Genomic DNA, 27,995 nt, shown 5'->3' with positions numbered 1-27,995 from the left:
GCGTGGGCGGCCCTTGCGCCGCTCCGGCCCGCGGTTCCTGTCCGCTCTTAAAGGGGCCGCGGCAGGGCGCGGGCGGCGCCGCTGCGCTATGCGCGGGCGGCCATGCGATGGCGGTCGGTGGTGCTGGGGCTGCTGCTGCTGCGGCTCGGGCTGCAGGCGCTGCTGACGCTGCTGCCCGCGCTGGCCCGCGGGCTCTGCCTGCACCCGCGCCTGCCCTGCCCCGGCCCGCAGCCGCCCGCGCTGCCCGGCCCGCCCGTGGGCTCTGCGGGCCGCGAGGCCCGGCTGTGGGGCGCGGCGGCGGGCGGCGATGAGTACGAGCGGCGCTACAGCGGCGCCTTCCCGCCGCAGCTGCGGGCGCGGCTGCGGGACGCGGCCCGGGGCATGTTCGTGTTCGGCTACGACAGCTACATGGAGCACGCCTTTCCCCGCGACGAGCTCGACCCTCTGCACTGTCGCGGCCGCGGGCCCGACCGCCGCGATCCGTGAGTGCGGCCGGGGGATCGGGGCCGTGGGCACGTCCGTGGGATGCCGGGGTGGGCGCGGGGCGCGGGGTGGCACCGCTCCGTGTGTCTGTCCCCCAGGCGGCCGGGCTGGGCCCAGCCTCCTCCCAGTGCTGCCCTGCGACAGGGCAGTTGGTAATGGCCATAAGCTAAAATACAAGAAGTTCCACCTCTGTATGAATCACGGGATGGTTTGGGTTGGAAGGGACCTTAAAGCCCATCCAGTCCCACCCCTGCCATGGCAGGGACACCTCCCACTGTCCCAGGCTGCTCCAAGCCCCAATGTCCAGCCTGGCCTTGGGCACTGCCAGGGATCCAGGGGCAGCCCCAGCTGCTCTGGGCACCCTGTGCCAGGGCCTGCCCACCCTCCCAGGGAACAATTTCCTGCTAATATCCAATGTCAACCTACTCTCCTTAAGTTTGAAGCCATTTCCTCTTGTCCTGTCACTCCAGTCCCCTCCATATTTCTTGTAGTCTCCCTTCAGGTACTGGAATGAACTTTTTTCCATGGTGGGGCAGAGCTGTGGAACAGCTGCCCAAGAAGTCATGGAGCCTTCCCTCCTGGAGACATTCCAAACCCACCTGGACACATCCCTGTGTCACCTGCTCCAGGTGACCCTGCCTGGGCAGGGGGTTGGACTGGATGATCTGCACAGATCCCTTCCAACCCTAACGGTTCTGTGATTCTGCTCTTCCAGCTCCAACCTGAACATCAATGATGTGCTGGGGAACTACTCCCTGACGCTGATCGACGCGCTGGACACGCTGGCGGTGAGTCCTTGGGGTGAGGACACTGCCCTGGTCACCCTGGGACCTGCCCTGGTCACCCCAGGGACTGCCCTGGCTGGGGGTGCTCCCCAAGGCGTGGCTGGGTGTGTGGTGGCAAATAGCTGGATCACAAGCTAACAGCTGGATCACAAACCAGCAGTGTCATACGGGGGTAAGAGAATGAGAGTAGCTGGAGATGTGTCAGCAGGGATTTCCAGAGGAGACAGGAAATTTTGAAGCTCCTCCCCAAGGTTCAGACGAGATTATCTTTTGGGATATGCCGTTGTTCTGGTGCTCAGGATGGGTGGATTCGAACTGGGACTGCTGAGAGGTCCATCAGGAGGAGGGCTCCTTGTGTACACAATAACTGGAAGAGCTCTGGTTGTTTCACTTGGCAGAGACGGCTTGACTGACACACAGATCTGTGTGAAGAGTGGTGAAAGGAAGGAGGGGAAAACCTATAAAGCTGCTTGTCCCCTGCATTTCTGATAAAACTGGAAGATAATGTGAGGAGCAGCTCAGTTTTGTGTTAGTAGTACCAGGGTATGGGGTCATGAGGAAGAGCCCCCTCCCTGGGCATATTCAGTGACCCCAGTAGGTTTCATTATTCTCACTTGTGCAGCCAGGGCAGGTTTGTGCCTTCTGGAGTGTCGGCGCTCACTGGTGTGCTGGAGCCATGGGGGATGTGTATCTCCTCTGGTGCAGAAGGTGCTTTGTGCACTTCGGGATATCAAACCCTTCCCATTCTACCCTGGGACTGCAGTAGTGGAGAGGAGCTGCTTGAGCAGGGCAGCTCGGAGCAGAACTGAAAGCAGAAGTGGGGGAAATGCTGGATTTTACTGAAAGAGAAGTTTGGGATCTGTGATCAGCTATGTGGCTGATAATGGTGCCTTTCTGTCCTCCACCACCAGTGGGGCAGTGCATAAGGTCTTTTCTCAAATATAAAGCTTCTAGTTGCTCAAGTCTCTTGTGTTTGAGAAGCTGCTGCATGGGGGAAGCCTGTTCTGCTCCTCATTGCTCCAATGAAACATGTGGTGCTTCCCCACTGGGTCTGGTAATGGGGAGAGCTGGCACCTGGTGCTTTGGTTAAAAATCTAGGTATGGTCCCTGTAAACCAAGTGTTTTCATGAACTCAGGCAAGCAGGAACCTGTGTTTTCATTCCACATTGCTGCTCCCTTAAAGCTCAGGCTGAATTTACATCTGTCTCTGGATGCAGTGGAAATCACTTCCTAGGTTAGACCTGTAGGAAGCAGGCACAAGGGAACCCTTGGATGTGCAGTGTTGGGTCAGGAACCTGAAAGGGTGGACTTGCCTTTGGTCACATAAACATCAAATCAGACTTCATTGTTGTGCAAGTTATGTTATGCATCAAGCTAAACTTAACTCTTGGATCAATAGTTCAGACAGTTTGAACACTCAGTGTGCTAAATCTGACTGCTGGTCTAAGATGTGAACTTGCCATTCTCTTCTCCAGCCCTCTTCCCCAAGCAGCAATTGTACAAAAGAGCTTTGTTTTTCTGTAAAAGGTGATGGGAAACTCCTCTGAATTCCAGAAGGCAGTGAAGTTGGTGATTGACACAGTTTCTTTTGACAAAGACTCAACAGTCCAAGTTTTTGAGGCAACAATCAGGTATGTGGTGCTGAGTTTCTGTCTTTAAAGCAGTAACACGGTTAAAGACCTGGTGTATGTAATGCAAAGTCAAATCATTGATTATGAGGTCTTTGGCAGGCTTTAGTCCGTAAGTGTTCCTCAAGTAAGCTGTTTCTTAATCTTCTATGAAAATATTCCATCCTTTCATATTGGAAACTATTTTAATCAGTGCTGTGTGCCCTGGAGCAGTGAGTCAGTGATTGTCTCTGTGCTTGCAGACTCTGCTTTTTTGTTGTTGCTCTTGCAGCAGAGACTCAGATCTGTGCACAACAAACAACCCTGGGACAGCTTTTCCTGGGTCTGTTTTTCTTTCGTGGACTCCTGCTCACTTTCACTTTCATTTCAGATGCAAAACAGACCCATCTGTCTTGGAAATGGGTTTAGATGCTGTCTGATTTTAAAAGGTTTCATTTTCTGAGTGTCTCAAACAGTGTTTATTCCTGCTTCACTTGGCTAGGCATTCTTTTTGCTGAGTACTAAGTTTATGTAACACCCTTCCTGACATTTGCAAGGCCAAGGAGCTGTTCCCTCCTAAATAGCCTTGTTACAAGAACTCCTGGGTTAGGTAAATTTTGCAGAACCAGGTTTTGGTACACTGTGGCTGACAACAGCATGACTTCTACATGTTTTCACTACTGGTGGGGGAAAACCCACCATGGGTCATTTTCTGTAGTGCCTGTAAGGAGCACAAAGTAATAATTCTGCCAGACATGACACCAGTAAGGTGTTTAGGTGACAAATGAAGTTCAGAACAGACTGAAAACCTGAATTTTCCTTTTCCCACAGGGTTTTGGGAAGCCTGCTGTCTGCCCACATCATAATCACAGACACCAAGCAGCCCTTTGGTGACATGACCATCAAGGATTATGACAATGAGCTGTTGCATTTGGCTCATGACCTGGCAGTGAGGCTGCTCCCAGCCTTTGAGAACACCAAAACTGGCATTCCCTACCCTCGGGTGAGTGGACACAGCAGCCCTGGGGGGAAATAGACTCAAAGCAGTTTTTCACCTGTCTTACAACTTAAATCTTGTGCCCTTCTATGTGCACTTGGGGTATTGAGCCTGCTCTAAGTTATTCTAAAATGACACAGGGGAAACTGCCCTAAGTTTTGGTGACATGGGCAATACAAGTTGCTCCTTCTGTCTAGTAAATGTTTTCCCTGGGCTGATTTTTCACTGTGTTTATTGTTCCCTGTAGGTCAGGAGTCATTTGGTTCTGTGCTGTTTGGCTGGAGCATTCCCTGCCCCGTGTCACACAGCAGCAAACAGTACTGGCATTAACAAGAAACACTGTAAAGGCAAATAGCTGAGGAAAGTGACTTTATTGGTGACTTGCTACTAAAACAATTGTATTGGAATAAGACTCTTCTGAAATATTTATCATACTGGGCTTGGAATTTATAATTTTCCTGAGTGCTGCTCAGTGGGTACTCAATACTTTGGGATTCTTGGATGCTGCAGCCTCTTGTTTTAAGCAGATGCAGTTGGCAAGGAGAAGGCTGTCACTTCTACTGGAACAACCCTAAACTGCAAAACTGTAATTAGCTCTTGCCTGGCTGCTCTTAATTTCTGGAGACAGCAGCACTACTTTTCCTCCAGACCTGTCAGGCTGTAGAAACATGAATTTTCACTTCTGTTCAGGGTCTGGTAAAGCAGCTGAGGGTGGTGTAACTTCCCTTCAGCTCTGTGTTCTCTGGGGAAGTGGAGGAACATCCACTAAGGAAGCTTTTGGTTTCAAGAGCACGAACTGAGGGGCAGCAAAGAAGGAGAAGCCTGAAATGTTTAGGGGAAAGCATGAAAAAGTGGAGTTGAGCTTGCAAGGATTAGCAAGTACAAGAGAAAAAACAGGATTGCCCACTTTAAGCATGATGCTATAAAGCTGGAAGAAGAATTTCAGGAATTCTACAGGAAAGCTTTCCAAGCAGCAATGGGCTGGTTTTCTCTCTCTGTGACATTCCATGCTGCATATTGTGCAAAAACCACCAAAGAGGCTTGTTCCTAAGTGTGAGGGTGCAGCTGTGAGCACAGCTGGCTGAGGGCCAGCCTGCCTGTCCCTATTGGCACTGTCGCTGTTCACAGGTGAACCTGAAGAAGGGGGTTCCTCCAGACAGCCACAATGAAACCTGCACAGCAGGAGCTGGATCCTTGCTGGTGGAGTTTGGGATCCTCAGCAGGCTGCTTGGTGACTCCACGTTCGAATGGGTGGCCAGGAGAGCTGTGAAGGCCCTGTGGAGCCTCAGGAGCAATAACACTGGACTGCTGGGTAATGTCTGGGTGCTGCTGTGTCCACTGGCTCCGTGTTCAGCCTGCCTCAGGCTGTGCCAGCAGCCTGCAGTTCCTTCATGTGTCCTAAACTTTGTCCTTCTGCTCCGTCTGTAGCTGTTCAGTCACTTTCTCCTTGTGTGCCCAGGGGCTGTGTTGAACAAATGGCACTGTGGGGTTTTGTAAGAAAAATGGAGTCTCTGAGTGACTCCTTAGGGCACACACATCTCAAATAGAATTTTTCACAAAACTGGGAGATGGAACTGAAGGCCCTGATTTGTGTCCCCATTAATGTAATTCAGATTGGCAGATGACTAAAAGTAATTAAAATAACTGCATGTGTGTGGGTGTTCCTCAGATGAATCCACCACTGTAACACTTTATCTGATGTTAATCTTTGATCCTTCCTCCTTGGGAATTTCTGAATGTGTAATATTCCCCCAAGTCTTGACTGGATTGGTTTTCTCTGATGTACTCAGCAACCTCAGACTAAACTTTTTGTTTGTTCTGAAAGGAAATGTTGTGAACATCCAGACTGGTCACTGGGTTGGAAAGCAGAGCGGACTGGGAGCAGGGTCAGATTCGTTCTATGAGTACCTGCTGAAGTCTTACATCCTCTTTGGGGAAAAGGAAGACCTGGAGATGTTCAACGCTGCCTATCAGAACATTCAGAACCACTTGAGGAGAGGGTATGTGATTTGTGTCAGCATCAATTCCTGGAGCAGTGAATCCTCCAGCAAGATGAAACACTGTTTATAGTGCTTTGTGTCATGCCCCAGAAAATCTGTGTTCTCTTTACTTGAAGAAGCAAAATCTCATTTTCATGGTAGTCTCCTCACTCCTCAGCAACCGATCGGGTGCAGAGAAACCAAGCTGGTTCCTCTCCCATTTATAAATGTTAAGGCTGAGAAAAGTCTGGCACTGCAAAGGAAATGTATTAAATTGGCTGCTTTGTTCTTCTGAAGGCCTGATCTTGCCTAGCATGACTTTTTGGTAGAGATTCTGCTGGCAGAGCTCTAAGATAGGATACATCCCTTTATGAATTAACTTCTCTGAGAGCATGACCGATGTTTTGGTTCCTTTCAAAATGAGCCCAGCACAGCAAAGCAGTGGCTCCTTGCCTTTGCTGGTGGCAGTGCACTGTGCTCTCCTCAAGCAGAGGCATTTCCATGTTGCTCTTGTTCCCTGGCAGTCGAGAGGCCTGCAATGAAGGAGAAGGTGACCCTCCCCTGTACGTGAACGTGAACATGTACACGGGCCAGCTGATGAACACCTGGATCGACTCTCTGCAAGCCTTTTTCCCTGGACTGCAGGTAAGCTTTCCTGCTGCTAAAGGCCAAGTAGAAAGGCTCATCCTAATCCTGGGCTGGGAATGAGTCTGAGCAGTTCTGAGCTGAGCTCCCACCCGTGGGTTTGCATCTGGTGGCTCTGATAAGAGTTCAGTTCAGCTCTGCATTAACTCAACAATGTGGGGAGGCCTGGCCTGCTCCCTGCTGGATCTGAGAGACTCTCAGCATCCCTCTTTTAACCTCAGATTTGTATTCTGTGCTGTGAGGCTGAGCTCTGCTAAAGCTTTTGCTGCAAAGAATGAATACATTAGTACTTTTTTGGGGGGTTATTTTGTGTGTGTTTTATGAGGGGAGAGTTGTGTTAGATGCCACGTTCTCATCTTTGCTGGCTGGCAGCATTAAGTGTGTGTCTCTGGCTGCTGTTGTGCCCAGGTGCTGATAGGAGATGTGGAAGATGCCATTTGTCTCCATGCCTTCTATTATGCCATATGGAAACGCTATGGAGCTCTCCCAGAGAGGTACAACTGGCAGCTGCAGGCCCCAGACGTTCCCTTCTATCCACTGAGGCCAGAGCTGGTGGAGTCCACATATCTTCTTTATCAGGTATTTCACTTCTCTGAGTTACAAACCGTGGCTTGGCCAAAATGGTTTTGTTCAGAAAGTCACTTTTCCCCCCCTGACCTCTGGCCAGCTGAAGTTTGGCAGCCCTGGAGCTGCCTGTTGGCATGTGGAGGTCTCTGGGCAGGCACTGCGGTGTTGTGCAATGTTGTTGCTCTGCTGATTGCTTCAAAAAAAGCCTTTTTTCTAAGGCAGGCAAAAACAACACTTAACAACCTTTTCTAAAAGGTGCTGGCAGATTTTTGCAAGGCAGAGACTTGTGACTGCTTAACCAAAATTGTTGTAGTAAATATAACAGCTTTCCTTGCAACACTGTCCAGGCACAGATACAATAAACTAAAATAACTGTCTGCCTACAAGGAAGGTATCAGAGAGTTTGGATTTACTGCAGGTTTAGGATTGCACTAAAGCAAATGTGAGAAGCTTGCACAGGCTAATCCAAGTCATGCTCCTATAAAGATAAATTTGCTGTGTGATACACAAGACTCTGGTACCAATAGGCCTTTGTTGTGTTATTTTTACAAGATTTCAAAATTGCTGACTCTAACTCTTGTCTGTCTTCCTTATTTAGGCCACAAAGAACCCATTTTACCTTCATGTGGGAATGGATATTCTGCAGAGTTTGGAAAAATATACAAAAGCAAAGTCAGTCTTCAATGTTTTTTTCTTCTCTCAGTGCTATATACCTACATTTTATTATACAAATATTATATAGAATCCAGTCTGCCACATGTAGGTAAACCAGAAAACCCAACCCTCCTTGAAAGCCACAAGTGGTGATTTACTTACTGAGCACTTCTTTCTTTCCCATCTGAAAATGAAATTACAGTCCAGTGGCAACTTCGTACCTTCAGAATTTTGTAACTGCCTTTGAAAATGCATTGTTGATTATCAGCTGCTAAAAGCTGCTGAAAATAGTAGTTGGGATTTTTCCTAGGGATCCTGCAAGACTATTTCTCACCTCGTGGTGTTGAGCTGAACTGAGGGATGCCCCCTAAGCCAGAAGCTGTTGCATATCAGCTTCCAGTTCAAGACAGCAGCAGTGAATCCTGACTTTAATACTGAGTAGCTGAACCTCTTGCAAGACTCAGAGCAAAGACAGTGAATTTTTATTCCTTATTATTAACTGACTCATTTTGTAACCAATGTGTAATGATTGGCCAGGTCAAGCATTGCAGTTGAGTGGGGTTCAGGTGATCACAGACCCCTCAGGACCCCAGAACTAATAAGCAATGAGTGCTTGCACAACACAGTTGTTCCCTTTGAACTTCACCCCTGGCAGTTGGAATGGTCTGGAGTAAAGGAATATCTGGGGAGCAGTTTGGGAGCAGGACAGCTGGGAATTAAAGCCAAACCAATGTTCCATGTTGCAGGTGTGGCTATGCCACGTTGCACCACGTGGTGGAGAAGACGAAGGAGGATCGAATGGAGAGCTTTTTTCTCAGTGAAACCTGTAAATACTTGTACCTGGTACGTGTGTGTTCCTCATTGCCAAGATACTGTGCACAAACATGCTAGAGTGAGGAGGTGGGAGGCTATTGATTATTAATTATTAATTAAACTGGGTTGGGCTGGGGGTGGGACGTCATTAATTACAACCTGCTGGGCTCTAGGACTTGTGTATGGGAGTGATTCAGGCTGTGCTCCTCTGTTTTGACCTCACCCCAGTCTCTGAGGTTGGGCAGCTGCCCAGCTGTGGTTCCTGAACCTGGAGAGCTGGAAAGGAGAGGGGACAGGACTGGAGGAAGCTGCTGCTCAGCTCTGAGCTAACTGCTGCTTGTAGCCCTCCTGCCTGGAGCAGCCTCTGCTTTCTCCCCACCGGGCTTTGGCACTCCCAGGAGAAAGCATTTGGGCTGACATTACCTAAGCCCCTGTTCTCAATCTCCCTTAGTGCAGAAAACCAAATAAATCTATGACTGAGTGGATGCCAGCCTAGAAGTGCCTCACAGAGCAGCTTAGAAAATGAGGGCACTTCAAGTTGTGTGCAAAGTTTTCCTTCTGCTCTCCTCTTTTAACTGCTCAGATCAATCCCTTGCATTAAGACGATTTATTTCCATTTGCTCCAGCATTATTTAGCACTAAAAGGTGTTTTTGTGTGCTCCTTCAATGCGTGAATACCTGTTTGCAACTCCTCATTACTGGGACATGAAGGGTGCTGCACACCAACAATGACTGTCTCTCCCATCTCTCGTTTAGTTGTTTGATGAAGAGAATCCAGTGCATAAATCTGGGAATAAGTTCATGTTTACTACTGAGGGCCACATCGTGTCTGTGGATGAGCGTTTCCGGAACTCGCTGTGGGAAGACATCCTCCCTGGAGAGGAGGACAGCGCCGAGAAAACCAAACCCACGGAGCTGAAGGCAGCCAACTTCAGCTCCAACGTAAGGAATGCACAGGCTGCTCCTGCCTTGGGGATGGAGGAGGGGCAGGCAGGACAAAAAGAGCCATTTGGAAGTGGTACTGTAGACAATTTCCTTTAGGCATGTTAAATATCTGAGAAGCTCCCGTGAAAAGCACTTGCAGCAGCAGCAAAAATGGGATCATGTGAGGGATTGTGGTGAGAGTGAAACCTGTCCCCTTTGAAGTATTTTGCAGCAATTTTTTTGTTCTTTGTTAATTTATTTCCAGTTATTTTTCCCTTCCCCTTTGCCCTTAAAACTCTGCAGTGCTGCTGTCAGGAGGAGAGGGAGAAGCAGAGGGTCATTTAAACCAAGCTTTGTCTTCCTCAGGGTGGTTTTGGGGGTGTAAAGGGGACCTTTCTTAGCAAGGCCTCAACTGAGCCCAGAGCTGTGAGCTCCAGTGCCCATCACCAACCAGAACAGATCTGGTTTTAATCAGGGAATCACAGAATGGTTTGAATTGAAAGGACTTTGAAGGTCATCTCATTCCACCCCCATGGGCAGGGACACCTTCCACTAGAGCAGTTACAGAACAATGTTTTTAAACCTCTGCTGGTAGGTTCTGGTGTGGTTCCTTCCCTCCTCCCCCCAAAACTCCAGAAAAAGAGCATTATTTTAAACATTCACAGTTGTCATAGTGAAGGAAATCTCAGTTGCACAACAAGCTGTGCTGTATGTTTGGAAGCTGCAGCCTGCACTGAGGAAACACTTGCTGCTCATTTATGGGATTTGTGCGGAAGTCTGCAAAGAATGAGGGAAACTTGGGATAAAAAGTGTTATTTGATACAATTTTCTGTACTGGGAGGATCTGAAAGGATTGCAGAGGGATGGGATTGCCTGGGTTTGGATTTGAGATTTTAAAAATATTTAAATTTTCTTAACAGTGTAACAGAGTCCCTGATGAGAGGAGGTACCTGCTGCCCCTGAAGAGCAACTACATGAGACAGATCGACAGGATGGTGGGACTGATCTGAGGGACTCTCCAGGGAAACTTTGGAGGAGCCTGGGATTCCTCTGCAGACATTCCTCCCCCTTCAGCTGCTCCCTGAACAGGCTGAGTGCCCCAGGTGTCCCCTGGGCCTGTGGTCAGCCGTGGACACAAAGGAGATGGAGCTCAGTGCTCCGAGCTGGGGTAACCTCCTGTGCCACCCGAACACACAGCTCTTGTTTCAGGACTTCCTATGAAAAATGTTGTTGCAAATGAAGGCTGAATATGTTTTAAAAGAAAAAGAAGGCAAATTGGCCTGTGCCACTTAGCTACCTCTTTGTGGCTGTGTTACAAATGTCCCTCTAGAGAAGGGTCTGGTGTTTAATTTGAAGTGATCTTGGCTTGGGGAAGGAGGGGGAAAGTGCAATTTTTTACACCAAGTTGAATTATTGAATTTTTCTGACTAGCAATACACAACCTTAAGGTCTACTCAGGTAGGAACCCACTGGGTTTGCTGAAACAAAACTGCTCTATCTACTCTTGGAAAGATAACTCCTGGTGGTGTAAAAGCTGTTGGTAGAGTCTGATATCCCTCACACACACAGCTGATAGAACAGGCAGGGTTGTGAGAGCCTGTAGCTGCAGAAACCAGTGATCAAACCAATCCAGGTGCCTTTTTGGAAGGGAATGGGGGGAGGGAGGGCAGAATTGCAGAGCCACTCAGGCAGAAGTTCCCAAAGTTTCCTTGTTTGCCATGTTTTAGTGCCTTTTCAGGAGAGATGCTGCTAAGAACTGGTGTCACAGTACACGAAGAACAAACTGTTCCACATTCCTGACAGGATTTATGTTAGTGCCTTAAGTTCTCTTCACTAGCAGGGAAAACTGAGCTTCCTTGGGAAGATGGAAAAGTATTTTAGATGAGCTGGTTGCAAAATACAGTGGAGCCCAAAGTCACTTAAAAAGAGATGATTTCCCTTTTTTGTCTTTTAAGATCCTGGAAGAATATCTGTCTATGAAATTTTGGGAAGAAAGCAGTTAAGGGCTTGAGGAATGACAACAAACTGAGGCCAAAACAACATTCTTAAATATAACAAGTTGGGGTTTTTTTTCCAGTGGTTCCCCGTTGCTTATATGCTTCTAACTTTTGACTACAGTTGAAATAGTAAAATGTTATTTTTGGGTTAATGACTTTTAAATTGAGGCTTAAATACCAGGGCAACTTGATCTGCTGTATTTTCACCTTCTTAAAACAACATTGGTTTTCATAAACCACGTGTTGCAACTCAAAACATTTCTAATAAATACGAAGTTTGTGCTGGAGAGGTTATTGTTGAAATCTTTTAATGTACAGATGCATCTCAGGGACTTTGTTGTAGGATCTTCTGTTCCATGATAGTTGAATCTTATGTTCAGGCAAAAAAAAAAAAATCATCAAGTCTTCATGGTCTTAGTGTGTGTGTTTGAAGGGCTGAAGGGTTGGAGGGGGGGAGAGGGAAATAGGTTAAAATTTCCCAAATTATTGCAGTAGAATGGGTTGCCTTGGTGTTTGAAGCAGCTGGTGATTCCAGCTCCTGTAGAATTGGCTTTGTTAATGTATTATTGGAGTGTCTGAGTCACCTGTTTAAAGGAAAACAGGAATTCAGGGTGGTGTGATGCAGAGAGGTGTTGGGAGAGGTTCAGGCTATGCTTCCCAGCCAGTACAGGGTGAGGAAGGGCAAGAGGATGGACAAAGGCAGGGGGGACCTCTGCTCACCCAGGAGGCACAGGGATCTGGGCTCTGAAATGCTGCTCCTGGGCCAGCACGTCTCATCCAGCTCTGGAATGAGAAGTGGTGGGGTGGGAGCCCAGTGCAGCATCCCACCCTGGCTGTGTAAACTCAGAGTGGCAGTGCTGGGATGGACAGGACACAGGAAGGACAGGACACCAGGACAGACACACCCAAAGTGTGGTGGTGGCTTCTTCTGCTCCTGGTTTGTCCCTGACTCCCAGTTTAGCTCCCTGAATGTGTCACGCTCACCACTATGTGTTTGTGCCTTCTGAACTCCTGAACCCAGGGGAGGGTCCCAGCCCAGGATCATGCACAGAATCCATTCCAAAGTTTTCCAGAGAGAATTCCACGACTGTGAGAAAGTTGCAGAACAATTCTGCCATCCTTGTTTCCTTGTTTTTGCCAGGAATAGTGAAAGGTGGCTGAGAATGGGAGCAGCCCAGCCAGGAATTACAGCTTCCAGCCAAACATGGTCAGCTTCCCTTGGGAATTGCTTTGGAATTTCTGTTGCCAGGTGATGTGACAGTCATCTTTCCACAGAAATGCTCTTTATCCTCAAGGAAGCTGGTGGTAAAAGACTCTTGTGTTCCTTCAGGAGCCAACTTTTCTTCCTCTTTGCTCTAAAACTGCTTTTAGTACATTTTTACTCTGTAAGGACAGGGCTCCTGTTATGCACTAAAATGAGAGCTTTTGTACAAGTCAATGGCATCAAAATGGAACTGATAACAGTGCTGGAATCACTTGCTGAAATAGACTCTTGTATTTCTTGGTATCATGTGCAATATCAAGTTTTCCTAACTAAAAGTGCCATGTATGCTCAATTGTTATTTATCCAGGAAGTATTTAACTGAGGAGGGAAACTTGGAAGAGGACCAAATGTGCTTGCATGAAATGTCCTGAATTTTCAACACTTGGCTTGCATTTTGCAGATCCACATTAAAAAGTAGCGTGTTTGACTACTCTGATGTGTGTTTGTCTTGTAGGGTGGTTCTTGCAAGGCTTGCAGGGGATCTCCCTGCACCTTCTGTACACTGGGATTTCACCTGGTTTGAGCTGGGATGGCTCCTTCCTGCAGGGGACTAAACCCACCCCACCCCAAAACAACAGGGCTCTTTCTTCTCCCCCGCTCCTCTTTCTGTCCATGAGGATTTGGGGGCAGCTGAGAGCAGGGAGTGATGTGGGATAAATGAAGTGTGGCAGCACCCAGCCTTGTGAGCAGGTCCTGACCTCCCTGCTGTGATTCCCAATCCTTTGTCCAATCAGTCCGTGAAGCACCTGGTTCAGGTGGGAATTCTGCACCAAGAGCCTTGCTGGGCTCTCTGCAGCCTGTGGATAACCACCCTGGGAAACAGCTCATGCTGGGTTTGAGAACAGGAACGTGGAAATGTGCTGTCTGACCATCACTTTGATTTATGGGTTCTCTTTTGCTGCCTTTTCCTCCTGGATTTGTTTTCTCTCTGATTGGCATTATCTCTTGTGTTGTTTCCTGGTTTGTAGTCCTGGTTCAGAGACTGCTGGAACTGACAGGACGTTTGCTGTGTCTCGTGATCAAACTCCACGTTCCAAGGAAATGCCTGTTGAACATCAGTGATGGCAATTTTGCAGTGGTTTTAAAGTTCCTCTGGGTTTTTGGATAATGAGATCTTTGCCTTTTGTTACTTTTGTTGCATTCAGACTTCCAAGTGTCAGTTCCAAAGTGAGTGTAAAGGGGCTGAAATCCTGATTTTGGGGCAAGTACCCCAGCTCTGATGTTTTCACAGTGGTTGCACATTTACCAGTGGAGTCACTGCCCTGAGCTGCTGTTTACTGTCATTCCTTATCTTGTCTTGCTGCCTTATCTGCTTCCAGAGGGTCGGTCTGAAGTGGGACTGAGTGCTTTGACTGCAGCTTTTCCAGCCCACATTTAACAAATTACCTCAAAAAAGCCACTCTGCCATTGTTGCTGTCCTGAGAGATCGGAGTGTAGTAAGATCGTCTGTGATACAAGATTTAAAATCCAAAAATGCGCACAAAACCTCGCTGTTTGGGGGTAAAATGCATCGGACTGACTGGGTTTTGGAGCAGAGCAGAGGTCTGTGCTGCTGTAGCTCCGGTTTGCTTCCAGCAGAGCCCTCCCTTGCGCTGCGGTTGAGGTTTGGCTGTGCCACAGCAGCGCAGAAACCTCGGTGTCCCCAGGGCGGAGCGCTGGCAAAAGCAGCTTTCGAGCTTCCTGGGGAAAATGCGGGATTATCCCTGCCCGGGGAGCTGCCAAGGGTCACCGAGTGGGAAAGGGGGAATGGCGCTTCTCACTCCTAGCGATGTTTACCTTTATCCGGCCGTGGAACTGCTTTCAGGGAGGGATTTTGTGCCACTGATCACCTCTTGAGGGGTTCATTCGCCTAAAAGACCTCAGCAAACGTTCCCTGGGAGCTGCTTTGTGCCCCTTCAGCCTCGTTTGTCCCCACGCTGATGAGAGGCCATTGGTTTGGAACCATTTTACTGAAAAGCACCTTTTCCCCCCCCAAAGATCTGGGATTTCTGTTGCCTTACGTTCTGCTCGGCTGTGCAAGAACAGCTCCGGGGAGCTGCTCCAGCCCCGGCGGAGCATTCCAGTGGCCAGAGCTGGTCACTCCCAGTTTCCAGGGGGAGGCAGCAGGACTGGTTCTTCAAACAGCAACCCAGGGAAGTTATTTTCCGTTTAGGTGATGCTGCTAAGGGGGGAAAGGCACCGGTATGGCGCAGTCCTCAGCTGGTGAGGATGCTCTGACCTCCTGCACAAGCCACAGGTGGGAACTGCCCTGGGGACTGGGAGAACTGGGAGAGCTGGGAGCAGCCCCAGTCCAGCCTTGGTGATCAGGGGTGGATTTAGTGGGTCCAGGAAGGAGCACCCGTCTCCATGGGGAGCAACTGGTGGGACTGGGAGTGCCCCAGTGCCCCCCTGCCCTGGGGAGAGCAGAGATTGTGGGGAGCACTCCCTGGAATTGGGAGGTTGTGGGGAGAATTCCCTTGGCTTTTGGAGATCATAGGGAGAGCTCCCTTGGCTTTTCCACACTGGAGGCAGGTGCTCTAAAAACACAAAAAAACCCCAGACAAATTAAATGGAAAAAAAATTTCAGTTTATTAATACTTTTGAATAATTGAAATTACTCGCTGGGTAAGGCCCAGAGGCTTTCCAATAATGGCAATCTGCATACTGTTAATTATTTATAATGTTCATTTGGGCTAAGTCATTGCTAACATGAATAGCTCTTGGAGAGCTCCATGAATCATCATCCTCGTGGTGTGACAGCAGTGTGGTTCTGTCACAGAGCTGTGTTTTGTTAACTTCACATGGAATACAAAACTCATGAAAAAACACTGCTTTTCCCCCTCCTCTGTTTCAGAGGAGAGGGATTTTTTACAGTAGCCTTCAGGAGGAAAAATTAACTCTAGAAGGAGTATTTAAATAAGCATTTTTAATAGATCAAATATCCCCGTGCTCGCAGACGCTGCTTAATGAGAAAACAAATTGTGTGGGAGCTACAGATTCTCTTTTTTTAATATTTATGTGCAAATGATTCCCTCTCCTTTCCTTTTGCTTCCCTCCCTGCAGCTGAGTGCACGGATACACCACGGCAGAGCCAGGACCTGGGGGAGCTGGTGGAGGGTAGGAAGGATAATGATCCATAATTTGGTGGCAGAAAAATCAGATTCAACAGAGTTGGAGCTGTTTGGTTTTTTTTTTCCTTTTTTTTTTCTTTTTTCCTTTGCTTTATTTTCCTTCTTTTTCCCTTTGCATTATTTTCCTGCTTTTTCTTCCCTTCTTCTCTCCCTTCTTTTCTTCCCTTCTTTCCTCATTTCCTTTCCCTTTTTCCTTCTTTTTTTCCCTTTCTTTTTTTTCCTGGCTGGGAATGTGTGACAAGGAGAAGGAAAGGAGGTCTGATGTCAGATCTGAGATTCCCTGGAATTCAGGCCGTTGGGGTGTGAATGGAGGTCACAGAGATTTGGGGATAATCCCCTGTGTCCCAGTCCTGTTTTATCCACGGCCTCCTCGTCCTGGGAAAGTGCAGATGGAACACAGGGGCAGAACAAGGATGGGTCCATCAAGGGGGTCTAGAAAGTACATTGAAAACATCAGAAATGCCATTAAAAATTTTTAACTCATTATTTTCATTTTATTCCTGCACTCTGTCAGCTGGACTGGCCATGATCATCAAAAATCACATTTTGGGGGACAAAACCACACTCAGCCCATCCTTCCCCTTTCTATTCCAGCTTTCTCTCCAGCTTTACCCTGGAATGATTTCGCCTCAGTGCAGAGGAATGCTTCAGCTCGGTGATTAATTAGTATTGCTATTAATACAAGATGCAATTGCATTGGATTAATCTATCTTATTGGTCAGGCTTTAATTAATTAGGTAATAAAAGCAACCCTTAAAAAGCCCCTTTGAACGCTGGTTAATGAAACCCATGGATCTACTTATTAAGAATTAAAACCTTTCTCTCTTTGATACTTCTCTGCTTTATTAAACTCTGCTTTGCGTGGTTTGTCCCATCAATAACGAGGCTCTTTCTTCTGAATTGCTTGGTGCGAGCCAAGAAATCCCCTATTATCTAATTGGGGACAGCTCTGCCTGCTCAATAAATGCAGCAGCAGCAAAAGCCATTTGTTCCAGGCATTTTGTGTTGTTATTGTTATTAAAGAGCTCCGGTCTCGTACACCCCACACCCGTTTCCACATTAAAAAATCTTCTCTGCAGATGAAGAACTGGTTGCACCCCCGGGCTGGGAAGCCTGGGGCAGCTGCAGGCCCCGGTGGGACACAGCCTGCCTCGATCCCAAAGCGCTGGAGGAGAACACCCTTCTGGGGAGTTTGCTCCGTTTGGATGCATCCATCCCCTCCCTCCTCTGCATTCTCTGCTCCACCATTATTTTGGTCCCAACAGGTTGTGAGCAGTGGATGGAGCCGTGCTGCCTCCTGTGTTCCAGGAGGGGTGGGATAAAACCATAAACCAGGCTCCTGCTTTGTTTCCTGCCATTGCCTTGCCTTCCTCCTGCCCAGGGATTCCACTGGCATTCGCTGTGAGGAAAGCTCAGGGAATTCTCCTGCAGGGGCAGCTTGGAGGTTTTTAATGCTGGAAGAACCCAGAGGTTCTCTGTTTGTGTTTCACCCTCTGTGTCAAAACATTTCTGGTTGTAGCGTGGAAGGAGCTGGAATTCCATGATTTCTGGCTGTATCCTCAGTGATTCGCTCCAGCTGTTCCCCTGCCTGGCTTCTCCAGCTTTTCCAGCTGATTTAGCCTGTAAATCCATGGTTTTCCAAGGCAGAGTCAACCCCATGCTTTGCCCATTAGGACAGATGGCAACAGGGAGTGCAGGAAAGCTTTTTCTAAGAAACAACGAATTTAGAGAAAGCCAAGGAGGCACAAAGTGATTCTCAAGATCTAATTATTCCAGGGAATGAAAGCCAGCCAGGCTGCTTGAACTTGCCTGCTCAGGGTTATATTAATATGAAGCGTTTAATCATTAGGGAGATGGAATTAGTTCACCCAAATTGATCTCTAAGCTGAGCTGGAAAGTTGGACACAGTAATAATTCCATAAACTTCCTCAGAATAATAATTTTCCTGGACAATTATGCTGAAGGACATCACCTTGAGGGGCTCTGGTATCCACGTGTGCTGCACCTGGGAAGAGAGATGGAAAATGGAGCTGCTGGTTTTGAGAGAAAAGAATGGGAATGTTTTGTCTCCCATGCTGAGGCTCAGACCTCGTGGGGAGTTCTCCTGGATTTTCAATGTTTCTGCCTCTCTTTTTTTGTTGTTTTTAATTGAAGGTTTGGTTGGGGAATACTTAAGGGAAGTGTCTTTCATCTCTCAGTTTTTAATTTCCAGGCAGGAATTGTGATTTTAGTAGCTCCTCTTCAGCTTCTAATCCCAAGTGTAGTCGGGTTCAGCTGCCAGAATTTGTCTGAAGGATGGAAAAAATCGGGATAATAATTGAAGAAAATTGTTGGAAGTTTTTACAATGAAATAATGAGAACCAGGAGACTGTGATTAACAAGTAATTATCAGAAGGTCTTTGCAGGTGGTCAGGACCTGCCCTTCCAGATTCTCTTGGCTTTGAGGGACTTTTTATAAAGCCTTTTTGGGTGAGATGTTGTAAAACTGCCCCTCGCCACTGCTGCTTGTTGCCATCCATCTGATACAGGTAGACTTGGCTGGACTCTGGTTTTCCCCACCTAAAATTTGGGAATATTACTCTGAGCACGGCAGATTTCAGAGCCTTTTACTGGCTTCAGTGGTTGAAATGGTGGGGAGGAGGTGGTGAGAATGGTTTGGAAAGGTGGTGGTCAGACAAAAGCTGGACTCGATGCTCTTGGAAGTGTTTTCCAGCTCAGTGAAATGAGAAGTGGTGCTGTCCATCAGCCAGACCTGGTGTTTGTGATCCAGGGTCCAGATCCTCACTGGCAAGGACAAGGACTGGAATTCAGGGCTGGACCCACCTGTGTGCTCTGTGGATCAGGAGAGGGCGACTGGGAGCCACCCAGTCTGCCAGTGGCCCATTAGGAGCAGAGCCTGTTGGTTACCTGACTTACTGAAGTGGTTTTCAGACTTCTCAAATGTGGAGATGTTCGGTTTTTCCTTGTTCAGTATAAGGGAAAAAAAAGTCATTTATAACCTAAAAATGACTCAAAGTTTTAAAAAATGAATGCAGGAGACTGCAAACCAGAGCTGGAAAATAAGGGATGCTGTTGCTTGCCGGGATCCCTTCAGGAGAGAACAGCTGTGCAAACTGCAGCAGCAGCCAAAATGGACCCCAGGTGATGCTCTGGAAGAGTTTCATGGCCACAGCGAGTGAGTTCAGGGAAAAAGGGAATGGTGGAGACAGAGCCAGGCACCTGGGTCGGAGGAGGCAGCCCCGGTGAGTGTTCCAGGGGATGTTCTTGTGTGGAGCTTTCTGGAGCAAACAAAGGAAGTCTGTAGCTGGCTATTGCCAGATGACTCAGGGTAATGACAGTGGGAGCAGTAAACAGTTTTAATTTATACAGGTGACATTTAAAATGCAAATCAGACCTTAAGATAATTGCTGGAAATAAGGCAGCCTCTGTTGGTTTAGGGAATATTTCCAGTTTCTATGGAAATTATTTATAATGCAGTGAGATCAATGAAGGAGCCTGTGCCTCACAGGGCTTGGCCGGAGCTGCTCCTCCGTGGAGTCACAGGATTTGTTCAAGGGGAATGCCTGGGGACAGGAGGGGATCAAGGGAGTTTCTGGGGTAAAAATACTCAAATCTGTTGAAAAAAGATAATTTTTTTTCCTCTTGATGATGCGGATGGACCAAAGTGAGGTGATGTCACCATAGATGTGAGTGCCTAAAGCTGCTCCTGGAGTCTCACATGTGCACCAGGGCTGGAGGGACAGCACAGGGGAACAGCTTCCCCCTGCCAGAGGGCAGGGTTAGGTGGGATACTGGGAAGGAATTCTGCCCTGGGAGGGAACCCTGAGTGGTTTTTGTTGTTTAGTGGATTATTTGAGAGCTCTGCCCTGACCTCTTCCAGAGCAATCATTTCAGTGAATGCCACCAGAGCATCTCCTGGGGACCTCAGCATCTTTATCTGATTTACAGGAGATTTCTGCTCTCTTTACAACCCCCAATCTTGTTTTCTGCTCTGATTCCACCTTCCTCTCCTGGAGCTGGACTTCGAGCCAGAGGCTCTGAGGATTTTTTGATGGGAATTATCTGAGTGCTTTTTTCCCCCCGATTAACCTCCCACAAACCCTTTAATTTACCTGCTATTAATCCCCCTTTGTACTCAGCTTCCAGGTCTGTTATTCCCTGTTCCTGCACACTCACCCAGCTGCCTGTGAGATGCAATCTTCTCCTTCCCATCTGAGCGGTTTCCGTGGGTGTAACAACGGGTCTGGGGCTGCTCCCACCCCTGTGGGTGTAAAAAGAAACCTGTTGGCTGGAGGGAATGGATACAAATGCAATTCTGGGTTGCAAAAGGACGCCTGAGGTGATTTGGGGCTGCAGTTTGGGGTGTGCTCAGTGTGTTTGGGAAGTGAGGGGCGAGGGGCAGCTGTGAGCGCACATGGAGCGGTGCCAGGGCACCTCCTGCATTCCCTGCAGGGGACAGGGATTATCCTGCTAGGGTTCCACAAGTGGCTGAATGATGCCAGCCTCGGGTCTTCCTCCTCCGCCTAAGCCCGTGCTCCCAGCTGGCTGCTCTGTGTCCCTGGAGTCCCTCTGGGGTGGCAGTGCCAAGGACACAAAGGCACTGGGAGCTGCAGCTGCCACCCAAGGAGGATGTGCTGGGTGAGCCCAGCAGGGGCAGAGGGACCCGCCCGTGTGCCCACGGGGCTGGGGGACATTGTGCTACTCCAGTGAGGCCGTTATAGTCGAATTCCCTGTAAAAACCCATTCTTTTCCCTAATTATTCCTTTCCCAGCTGCTGTTGTATAAGGAAACACGAACCGGTCCTTTTCCCTTGTTCCTGTGCTTGTGTTTCTCTCCACGGCCACTGACACAACAGGTTCCCCTGGATGTCACCCCCTGGATGTCCCCCCTGCCCCTTTTCCCACCTGGAAGCTGCAGCTCAGCTCCCACCTGTGGCTCTGCCTGACCTGAGCCCTCCCTCACAGCTCCTCCATCCCCCCAGCACTCCCTCAAGTTCTCTGCGTCTCTCTGGGGCCAAGCCCCCTCTCAAAGGTGTGAATTGATGCAATTCCTTAGATCTAGTTTGGCTGCCAGCCAGTGTGGGCTGGAACCTGGCAAGTGCAAGAGGTTCTTGATATGTTATTAATTTTAATGTTACATTTAATTCTTTGACTCACCTATCCCGGAACTACAGCACAAGCTCTTATGACTTCTCTATCTTTAATTGGGCCTTCTTAGGAGGTTTGAATAGGTTTTCATATTCAGGTTAATAACCTGCAGTTGCACTTCACTTGGATGTTTTTATTCAGTGATCAGTTGTTGGTGAAGGTTTGAGGACTCAGCAAATCCATAAGTTATTTATAATAAACCCTGTAACCACCTGATAGCTATAACAGACTCTTTAAAATTAATGCCACCCTCATTTACTGCAGTTTGTGCCAGCCTCAAGTCCTTAACCACTGATAAATAATGCATAAAAAGCAGTGTAAGGAGCATATTGGTGTCTTTATGCACCTCTTCATGGCAGCCTGTGCTGGGGGCTGTGGCAAAGGTGGGGCTGGTGGGAGAAAGGCTCTCCTGCCCCTCGGTGCCAGGGAGGGGCTGGTTGGTGTCCCTGTCACCCACGTGGGATGGTGCAGTGGCTGCAGAGCCTCCCTGGCAGCCTCAGCACGGGCACAGCTCACAAGGGCAAGGGTGTTAAACTTTGATGTGAACTTTTTACAGTGAGGGTGGGCAGGCCCTGGCACAGGGTGCCCAGAGCAGCTGGGGCTGCCCCTGGATCCCTGGCAGTGTCCAAGGCCAGGCTGGACATTGGGGCTTGGAGCAGCCTGGGATGGTGGAAGGTCCCTGTCCGTGGCAGGGGTGGGGCAGCCTCTGGCCCTTCTCTCAGCACCTCTCATGGGCTGCGTGTCCGAGTTTCTCCCCACCTGAGCAAAGCCTGGATAAAAATTCCCAGGGCTGGAGTAGGGAATGCAGCTGTCCCTGGCTGGGTTTGGTGGCCCTGGCACAGGTGAGCAGCTCTTGGGAGCAGAAAGTGGAGCTGGCTGGGAGCTGCAGATGAGCAGGGGGGTCAGGAGCTGAGCCCCAGCCCCAGCTGAGCCTCCCTGCCCCTGCAGGAGCTGCCAGGGCAGCACTCAGGGCCAGGGCCTCCAACACCTCCATTGTTCCTCTCAGCTGAGCACACACACTGCAAAAGTAATTTAATTCAGGCGTGGCAATTAAGGAAACAATTATCTCTTGTGTCTTGGGCTGATCTCCGGGTCATCCTAGCATTATCCCTTTTGATCTCATTATGAATTTAAAATATGTAATAAATTGGCTCTTAATTCTGAGGGAAAGGTCAGGCTTGCTTTCTACAGGAGACAGGGGTGGATTTAATGGGAAGATCTCAAGGACAAGGGAAACATTTGTTCAGGACTGAGGGAATGAGCACCAGCCCCTCGCCGCCCCCCCCCGCCCCGGGAGTGTTGTGCAGGACTTCTGCAGGTGCTCAACCTTTCCATGGGCAAATCCTGCCTCAAGACATTCCCAGGAGGTAAAACCTGCCCCAGGTGGCATCTAAAGGTTTGTGCTTCATCAGAAGTTCCTCTTTGGTGATCCAGTATTGGGGCAGCCTGATTGGGTCCAAAACAGGGACTTGGGACTGAAGAACCTCAGCACTTCATTCCCTCAGAGATTTTTGGCAGCCTGCTGGGGAAAGTGGGTGAACAGGTGGGTAACAGCTCATTTAGTGGTCATTTTAAGGTTCCCAACAGCCTTGGCAGGTGCAGGAGATTCCACTGCACCCATCTGAGCTACGCTGACTTACCCGTGTTGAATTCTGATTCATGCAGGTTTTGTTTGGGGTTTTTTCACATATTTATACCATTATGTCAAAATCAAAGCATCCACTCAAAGAAAGCCCCGTATAAGCTATAAACAACTATGTAACTCTGGTTTCCTCTCTCAGATGTGTAATTACAGCAGAGCTGCAGTGCTGGGCAGGAATGGGAGGGCTGTGGCAGCACCCATGGCATCCCCACCTGGCAGTGGCATCTCTGTGAGTAAAGCAGGTGAGACAGATTTGATTCTCCACCTGGGGGATGCAGAGCACAGACTGTGGCTGCCCCTGGATCCCTGGCAGTGTCCAAGGCCAGGCTGGACATTGGAGCTTGGAGCAGCCTGGGACAGTGGGAGGTGTCCCTGCCCATGGCAGGGGTGGCACTGGATGGGCTTTCAGGTCCCTTCCAACCCAAATCATTCTACAATTGGTAGAACGTTTAATCATTTCATCAATTGTGTTTCTCAGGATGGGATGCAGGGAAGAAAATGGTCTGGTCAAAGCTGAGGTTGTTAAAATCATCTGTAGGGCTTGGTGGCTGCTGGTCTCCCTTGCTCTGGCTCCTAAGCAGAAAACACATTATAAAGAAAACCACACCAAGAAAGATTCTCTGGTTTATTCCTGCAAATGGAATTAGTTAAATAATAAATCTCACTGATCAAGGTTTTAGTGTGAGCATAAAACCCCTTTGAAGTGTAAAAGGTGCTGCTAAAATGCTGCATTTGTGTAACTGAGGTGAACTTCAATTTGAAAGAAAGAAGATGAGAATTTTTATCTTTTACTGGTTATTCTATTCACTTCTAGTTTTTTATGCTTTCCAGGAGGTAAAAAATAATTCAAAACTGGACTTACTGCAGAATTCTCTATTCAAACATTTTAATATACATTGCCTGGCACTGCAGAGGACAGATAATTACGGAGGCCTGCTTTTCTGCAGAAATGGATTGTTTGGGTGCATGTTTTAAAAAGCACAGAGCACACAAAATCTGGTGGGTGTGAGGAGCTGGGAGCATCCATCCCTTCCCAGGCCTGGCTGATGCTGGCTCTCCGTGGCTGAGCACAGTATTGATGGTGCCAAAGGTGTTTAGACAATTCTCTCTGGGGACAAACTGCTTTAAGGGAGTTAAAAATTAAACCACAGCATTTTTAAAAGGTTCACTTTTAGCCACCTTTTACATAAAACCTTGATGCATTTCCCCAAAGATGGGGTTGAGCCACCACTGTCCTTCAGGGGTGGAAGGAGGTTGGGCCACAGCCAGAGGGATCTGCTCTGTGCCAGCTCCACAACCCCCTTTCCATAAATTCTTTTGAAACCTAATAATAATGAACAAACTTATTCAGGAGATGTTTCACCAAGCTGAAAGCAAGGGAAAGCAGAGATGTGTTCCTACAGTGAGCCAGCCTTAAACCCTGCAGAGACCCTGGGATTTTTATTTTTCAGTAGTTTTTCTCTTTTCTAAAAAAAAAAAAAAAATCTAAATTCCTAACAAGCTGCAAAGATGAAAAGCTTTCAACCCCCATATATTTATCTGGAGAAATGCTCTGTGAGAGAAATGAACCGGAACACGCTCATGGACTCAGTTAGCATTTTCTGCTGATAACTATATTTATTGGCTGTGCCTGTGGGGGCTGGAGCACCTCTTGCTGCTGCAGAGGGCTCAGGGGGCTCTTGGCGGGTGTTTGGCTCCATGACCATGCCAGGCTGCTGCTCCGAGCTGCTCTGACAGCGGCTGTGCTTTACCCGCAGCCCCGGGCTGCTCCCGAGCTGAGCCGCTCTGGGGGCCGGGCTGTCGCTGGATGTTTGCTGTGATGAAAGGCAGCCAAGTGAGGAGTTTGCTGGGTGCTCCAGAGGGGAATGTTCTGGTTCCAGGCGGTGGAGCTGGATGTGGGATCATCCAACACCGAGGGATGCGGCCGAGCATCCTCCTGGTGCAGCCGCTGAGCCCCTCGGTGCCCAGAGCCCATTCCTGGGAACTCCAGGGTGGGAGAAGCCGGCACGAACGAGGGGTTTGATAGAACAGAAACACTGAACAGAGTAGGCAAAGCCTGCAGTGTTCTCCTTGTGGTTTCCAGGGCAAAAGGCAGGCGGGTCCTTCCCTCCTGCTGGGGAACGGAGCAGGAACTGGGCATTCCGGGGGGCCATTCCCGTGGGGGTGCAGCCACCAGCCAAAGCCTGGATTGCTTTGAAATTAGGGAGAAGGGTCTGCCCTGCAGGGTACCCCAGCCCTGTGGGAGCAAGGGTCTTGTACTGGAAGGGGGTCAGCTCCAGGAGGCTCCTGGTTTCCAGCTCTGGGACTGTGGCTCTGAATTCCTTGGTCACATTTCTGCTCTGGAAATCAGAGAGCACAAATTTGTTACTGTTCTCAATAGGGTAAGAAAAGTGGGCTTGCTCAGACCTCCAAGGGGCCCTCTAGGGTAAGGTGTCATTTATGTTAATGCAGAAAAATGTATTTATAATTTAAAATAATTTAGATATATTTTAGGCTCATACAGCAAATCACCCTGTTAAAGGTGGGGTTTGTTTTGCATCTGTTTAGCTTCCACAGAACTTCTGTCCCTCCTTTTGAACAAAATTAATTTTATTTTGCTGCTTTTTTAACAGACTTGTTGCCTCATCCTCACTTCAAACCACTCCTGACTCCAGCCTGGTGATCCTCAGGTGAATTTGGTGCTCTGTTTGTGCTGGAAATATTGCTCCCTCCATTCCTGTCCCCTTCCAGTGGAAAAACAGGAATGTTGGCAGTAAGAAGGAGAGAGAGCTCTGACATTTGGCCATAAACCCCCTGGAATTGTTTAGAGCCACAGCCCTGCACCAAAATGCCACAGGAAAATGAGAGCAGCAGTGGGTGACAAATATGAGATGCCTCTGTCCCACAGAGCTGATGGAAGGAGGATGCTGCCAGTAATTAGAGCCTCTCTGGCTGCTGCCTGGTGATCTGTGAGCCAGGGTTCCTGGCTGGGCTCTGCAGGGAAAATGGGAAGTTCAGCGTTCTGGTGCAAATCCTGGACACCAGACCTGAGGAACTGGGCTGGGAAACAGCACCTCAGGGAGGGCTTTTTTCACTTCATCTGCTTTCCTTGCTCTGCTGGCAGCGGCTGTCCCAGGGCTTGGCAGAGCAGGGCAGGAGGAGAGCTCAGACCCAGCTTTGTGATGGATGAAGTTCTGCCTTCCTGCCATAATTCCAGAGGTTTCGGGGCATTTTGGGGTGGTCTCCTGGCTCCCACAAATGAATGTGCTGCTGAGTTTCTGCCTGTTCCTCATGGGTCTCAGTTCCTGGTGGGAATGAAGGACCATGGCACCTTCCAGAGGGTAGCAAATATAGGAGAAGTCCAGGTAATTTCCATTCCAAGTAATCTCCATCCTCTTTCTAAAATGCTCTGGGGCACATTTAAGCAGTGCCCCATCTGTCAGGAAAATCCACCAGCGCCAGAGGTTTATGTCCAAAAAGGAGACAGAGGAGTCCTTCAGCTTTATTCCAATAAAGGGAGAGGCCACAGGGGCACAGCCCATGGGCTTTTCTCTCTGAGGTTTCCGAGGGCACAGCCTCCCTTTTATCCCAAACTCCTCTTGCACTCCTCCTTCCCCACTGCTGAGGTGCTGGGAAGGTGCAGCCTTCCCGATCCACCCACCCCATATCCCCCCTTGAAACTGGCATTTTCCCCCAAAGTTCAGAAGTTCAGGCTTGTGCAGACCCTTGTCTGGGCTCTGCAACCAACCTGCTCCCCAAAGGCACTGGGGACAGACAGACCATTCCAAAGACCTTAACATCCATGGAATTGTTTGTAAAGGCATCAGCACACATCTTTCCACTCAATCCCTCCTCAGTTCACAAGCTGTCTTTACAAACCCAAGTTATTATTAACTTCACCCTTTTTAACAACCTGCAACACCTGAAGCAGCCCCTCCCCACTGTTCCACAGCTGGTCCCTGCCCCGGGGGTGCCAAGGAAACACAGAGAAGCAGAGAATACAGGAAATACAGAGAACAAGGTAGACAATGCCAGTTCATGCTAGCCCATCAATCACTGGAGCTCCTTGTAGATCATCTGTGGCTACTGAGAGCTGAGGGCTCCCATGTTTCCTTCCAGCTGAAAAGTCCAGAGCTCCAGGGTTTTAGAGGCCTTGACCCAAGTGTGGTGGGTCCATCCGTGTCCAGCTGTCCTGGCTGCTGTTCCTGCAGTCCTGGTTGGATGTTCTGGACAGCAGAGTCCAAAGGCAGCATCCGTGCTAACGGGGCTTCCTGGTCATGTAACCCCAAATGACCTCAAGTAACCCCTGGATCAATTAAAAAATACTCAAATGACCTCAAGTAACCCCAATCAGGGACTGAAATGACCTCAAATAACCCCTATGACCTCAAGTAACCCTGATCAGGGACTCAAATGACCTCAAGTAACCCCAAGTAACTCCAATCAGAGACTCAAATGACCTCAAGTAACCCCAGTGTCCTCATTTGACCTCTGGATCCATTAACAGAGACTCAAATGACCTCAAGTAACCCCTATGACCTCAAGTAACCCTGATCAGGGACTGAAATGACCTAAAGTAACCTTGAACACAGCCTCAAATGACCTCAAGTAACCCCAAGTAGCCTAGATCAGAGACTCAAATGACCTCAAGTAACCCCAGTGTCCTCATTTGACCCCAGATCAATTAACGGAGACTCAAATGACCTCAAGTAACCCCTGTGACCTCAAGTAACCCCAACCAGGGACAAAAATGACCTCAAATGACCCCATGACCTCAAGTAACCCTCATCAGGGACACAAATGACCTAAAGTAACCCTGAACACAGCCTCAAATGACCTAAAGTAACCCCAAGTAGCCTAGATCAGAGACTCAAATGACCTCAAGTAACCCCAGTGTCCTCATTTGACCCCAGATCAATTAATGGAGACTCAAATGACCTCAAGTAACCCCAATCAGGGACTCAAATGACCTCGAGTAACCCCGAATGACCCCAAGTAACCACTTCCTTCCTCCCCTTTGTCAGGAAGATCCACAAATGCCAGAGGTTTATGTCCAAAAAGGAGACAGAGCAGTCCTGCAACTTTATTCCAATAAAGGGAGAGAGGCCATGGGGCAGTAGAGACAGTCAGACCATTCCAAAGATGTTCACACCCACACTTTCATCCACGGAATTGTTTGTAAAGGCATCAGCACACATCTTTCCACTCAATCCCTCCTCTTCTCAGTTCACAAGCTGTCTTTACAAACCCAAGTTATTATTAACTTCACCCTTTTTAACAACCTGCAACACCTGAAGCAGCCCCTCCCCACTGTTCCACAGCTGGTCCCTGCCCCGGGGGTGCCAAGGAAACACAGAGAAGCAGAGAATACAGGAAATACAGAGAACAAGGTAGACAATGCC

At 48.6% G+C, this 27,995-nt stretch overlaps 1 protein-coding gene across 2 annotated transcripts; it reads left to right on the top strand.

Annotated features, from left to right (window-relative positions):
• The first annotated feature begins 64 nt into the window (after window positions 1–64).
• EDEM1 (ER degradation enhancing alpha-mannosidase like protein 1) lies at window positions 65–13,146 on the top strand. 2 transcript variants are annotated; one of them, XM_032121198.1, is made up of 12 exons: window positions 65–482; window positions 1,199–1,271; window positions 2,796–2,899; window positions 3,707–3,878; window positions 5,001–5,184; window positions 5,698–5,872; window positions 6,376–6,496; window positions 6,905–7,075; window positions 7,662–7,735; window positions 8,464–8,560; window positions 9,287–9,472; window positions 10,375–13,146. In XM_032121198.1, exons 1-12 carry the CDS (start codon window positions 103–105, stop codon window positions 10,462–10,464), a joined length of 1,827 nt encoding a protein of 608 aa, XP_031977089.1. In that variant the 5' UTR covers window positions 65–102; the 3' UTR covers window positions 10,465–13,146. The 2 variants fall into 2 exon arrangements, with proteins under 2 accessions (XP_031977089.1, XP_031977090.1); XM_032121199.1 differs by lacking the exon at window positions 65–482 and adding an exon at window positions 979–1,112.
• The last annotated feature ends 14,849 nt before the right edge of the window (window positions 13,147–27,995 follow it).

This window comes from Corvus moneduloides, chromosome 11 (genome assembly GCF_009650955.1).
Source record: "Corvus moneduloides isolate bCorMon1 chromosome 11, bCorMon1.pri, whole genome shotgun sequence".
Lineage (NCBI taxonomy): Eukaryota > Metazoa > Chordata > Aves > Passeriformes > Corvidae > Corvus > Corvus moneduloides.
The sequence above is the reverse complement of the archived record's forward strand: the minus strand, read 5'-3'. Positions and strand labels throughout refer to the sequence as shown.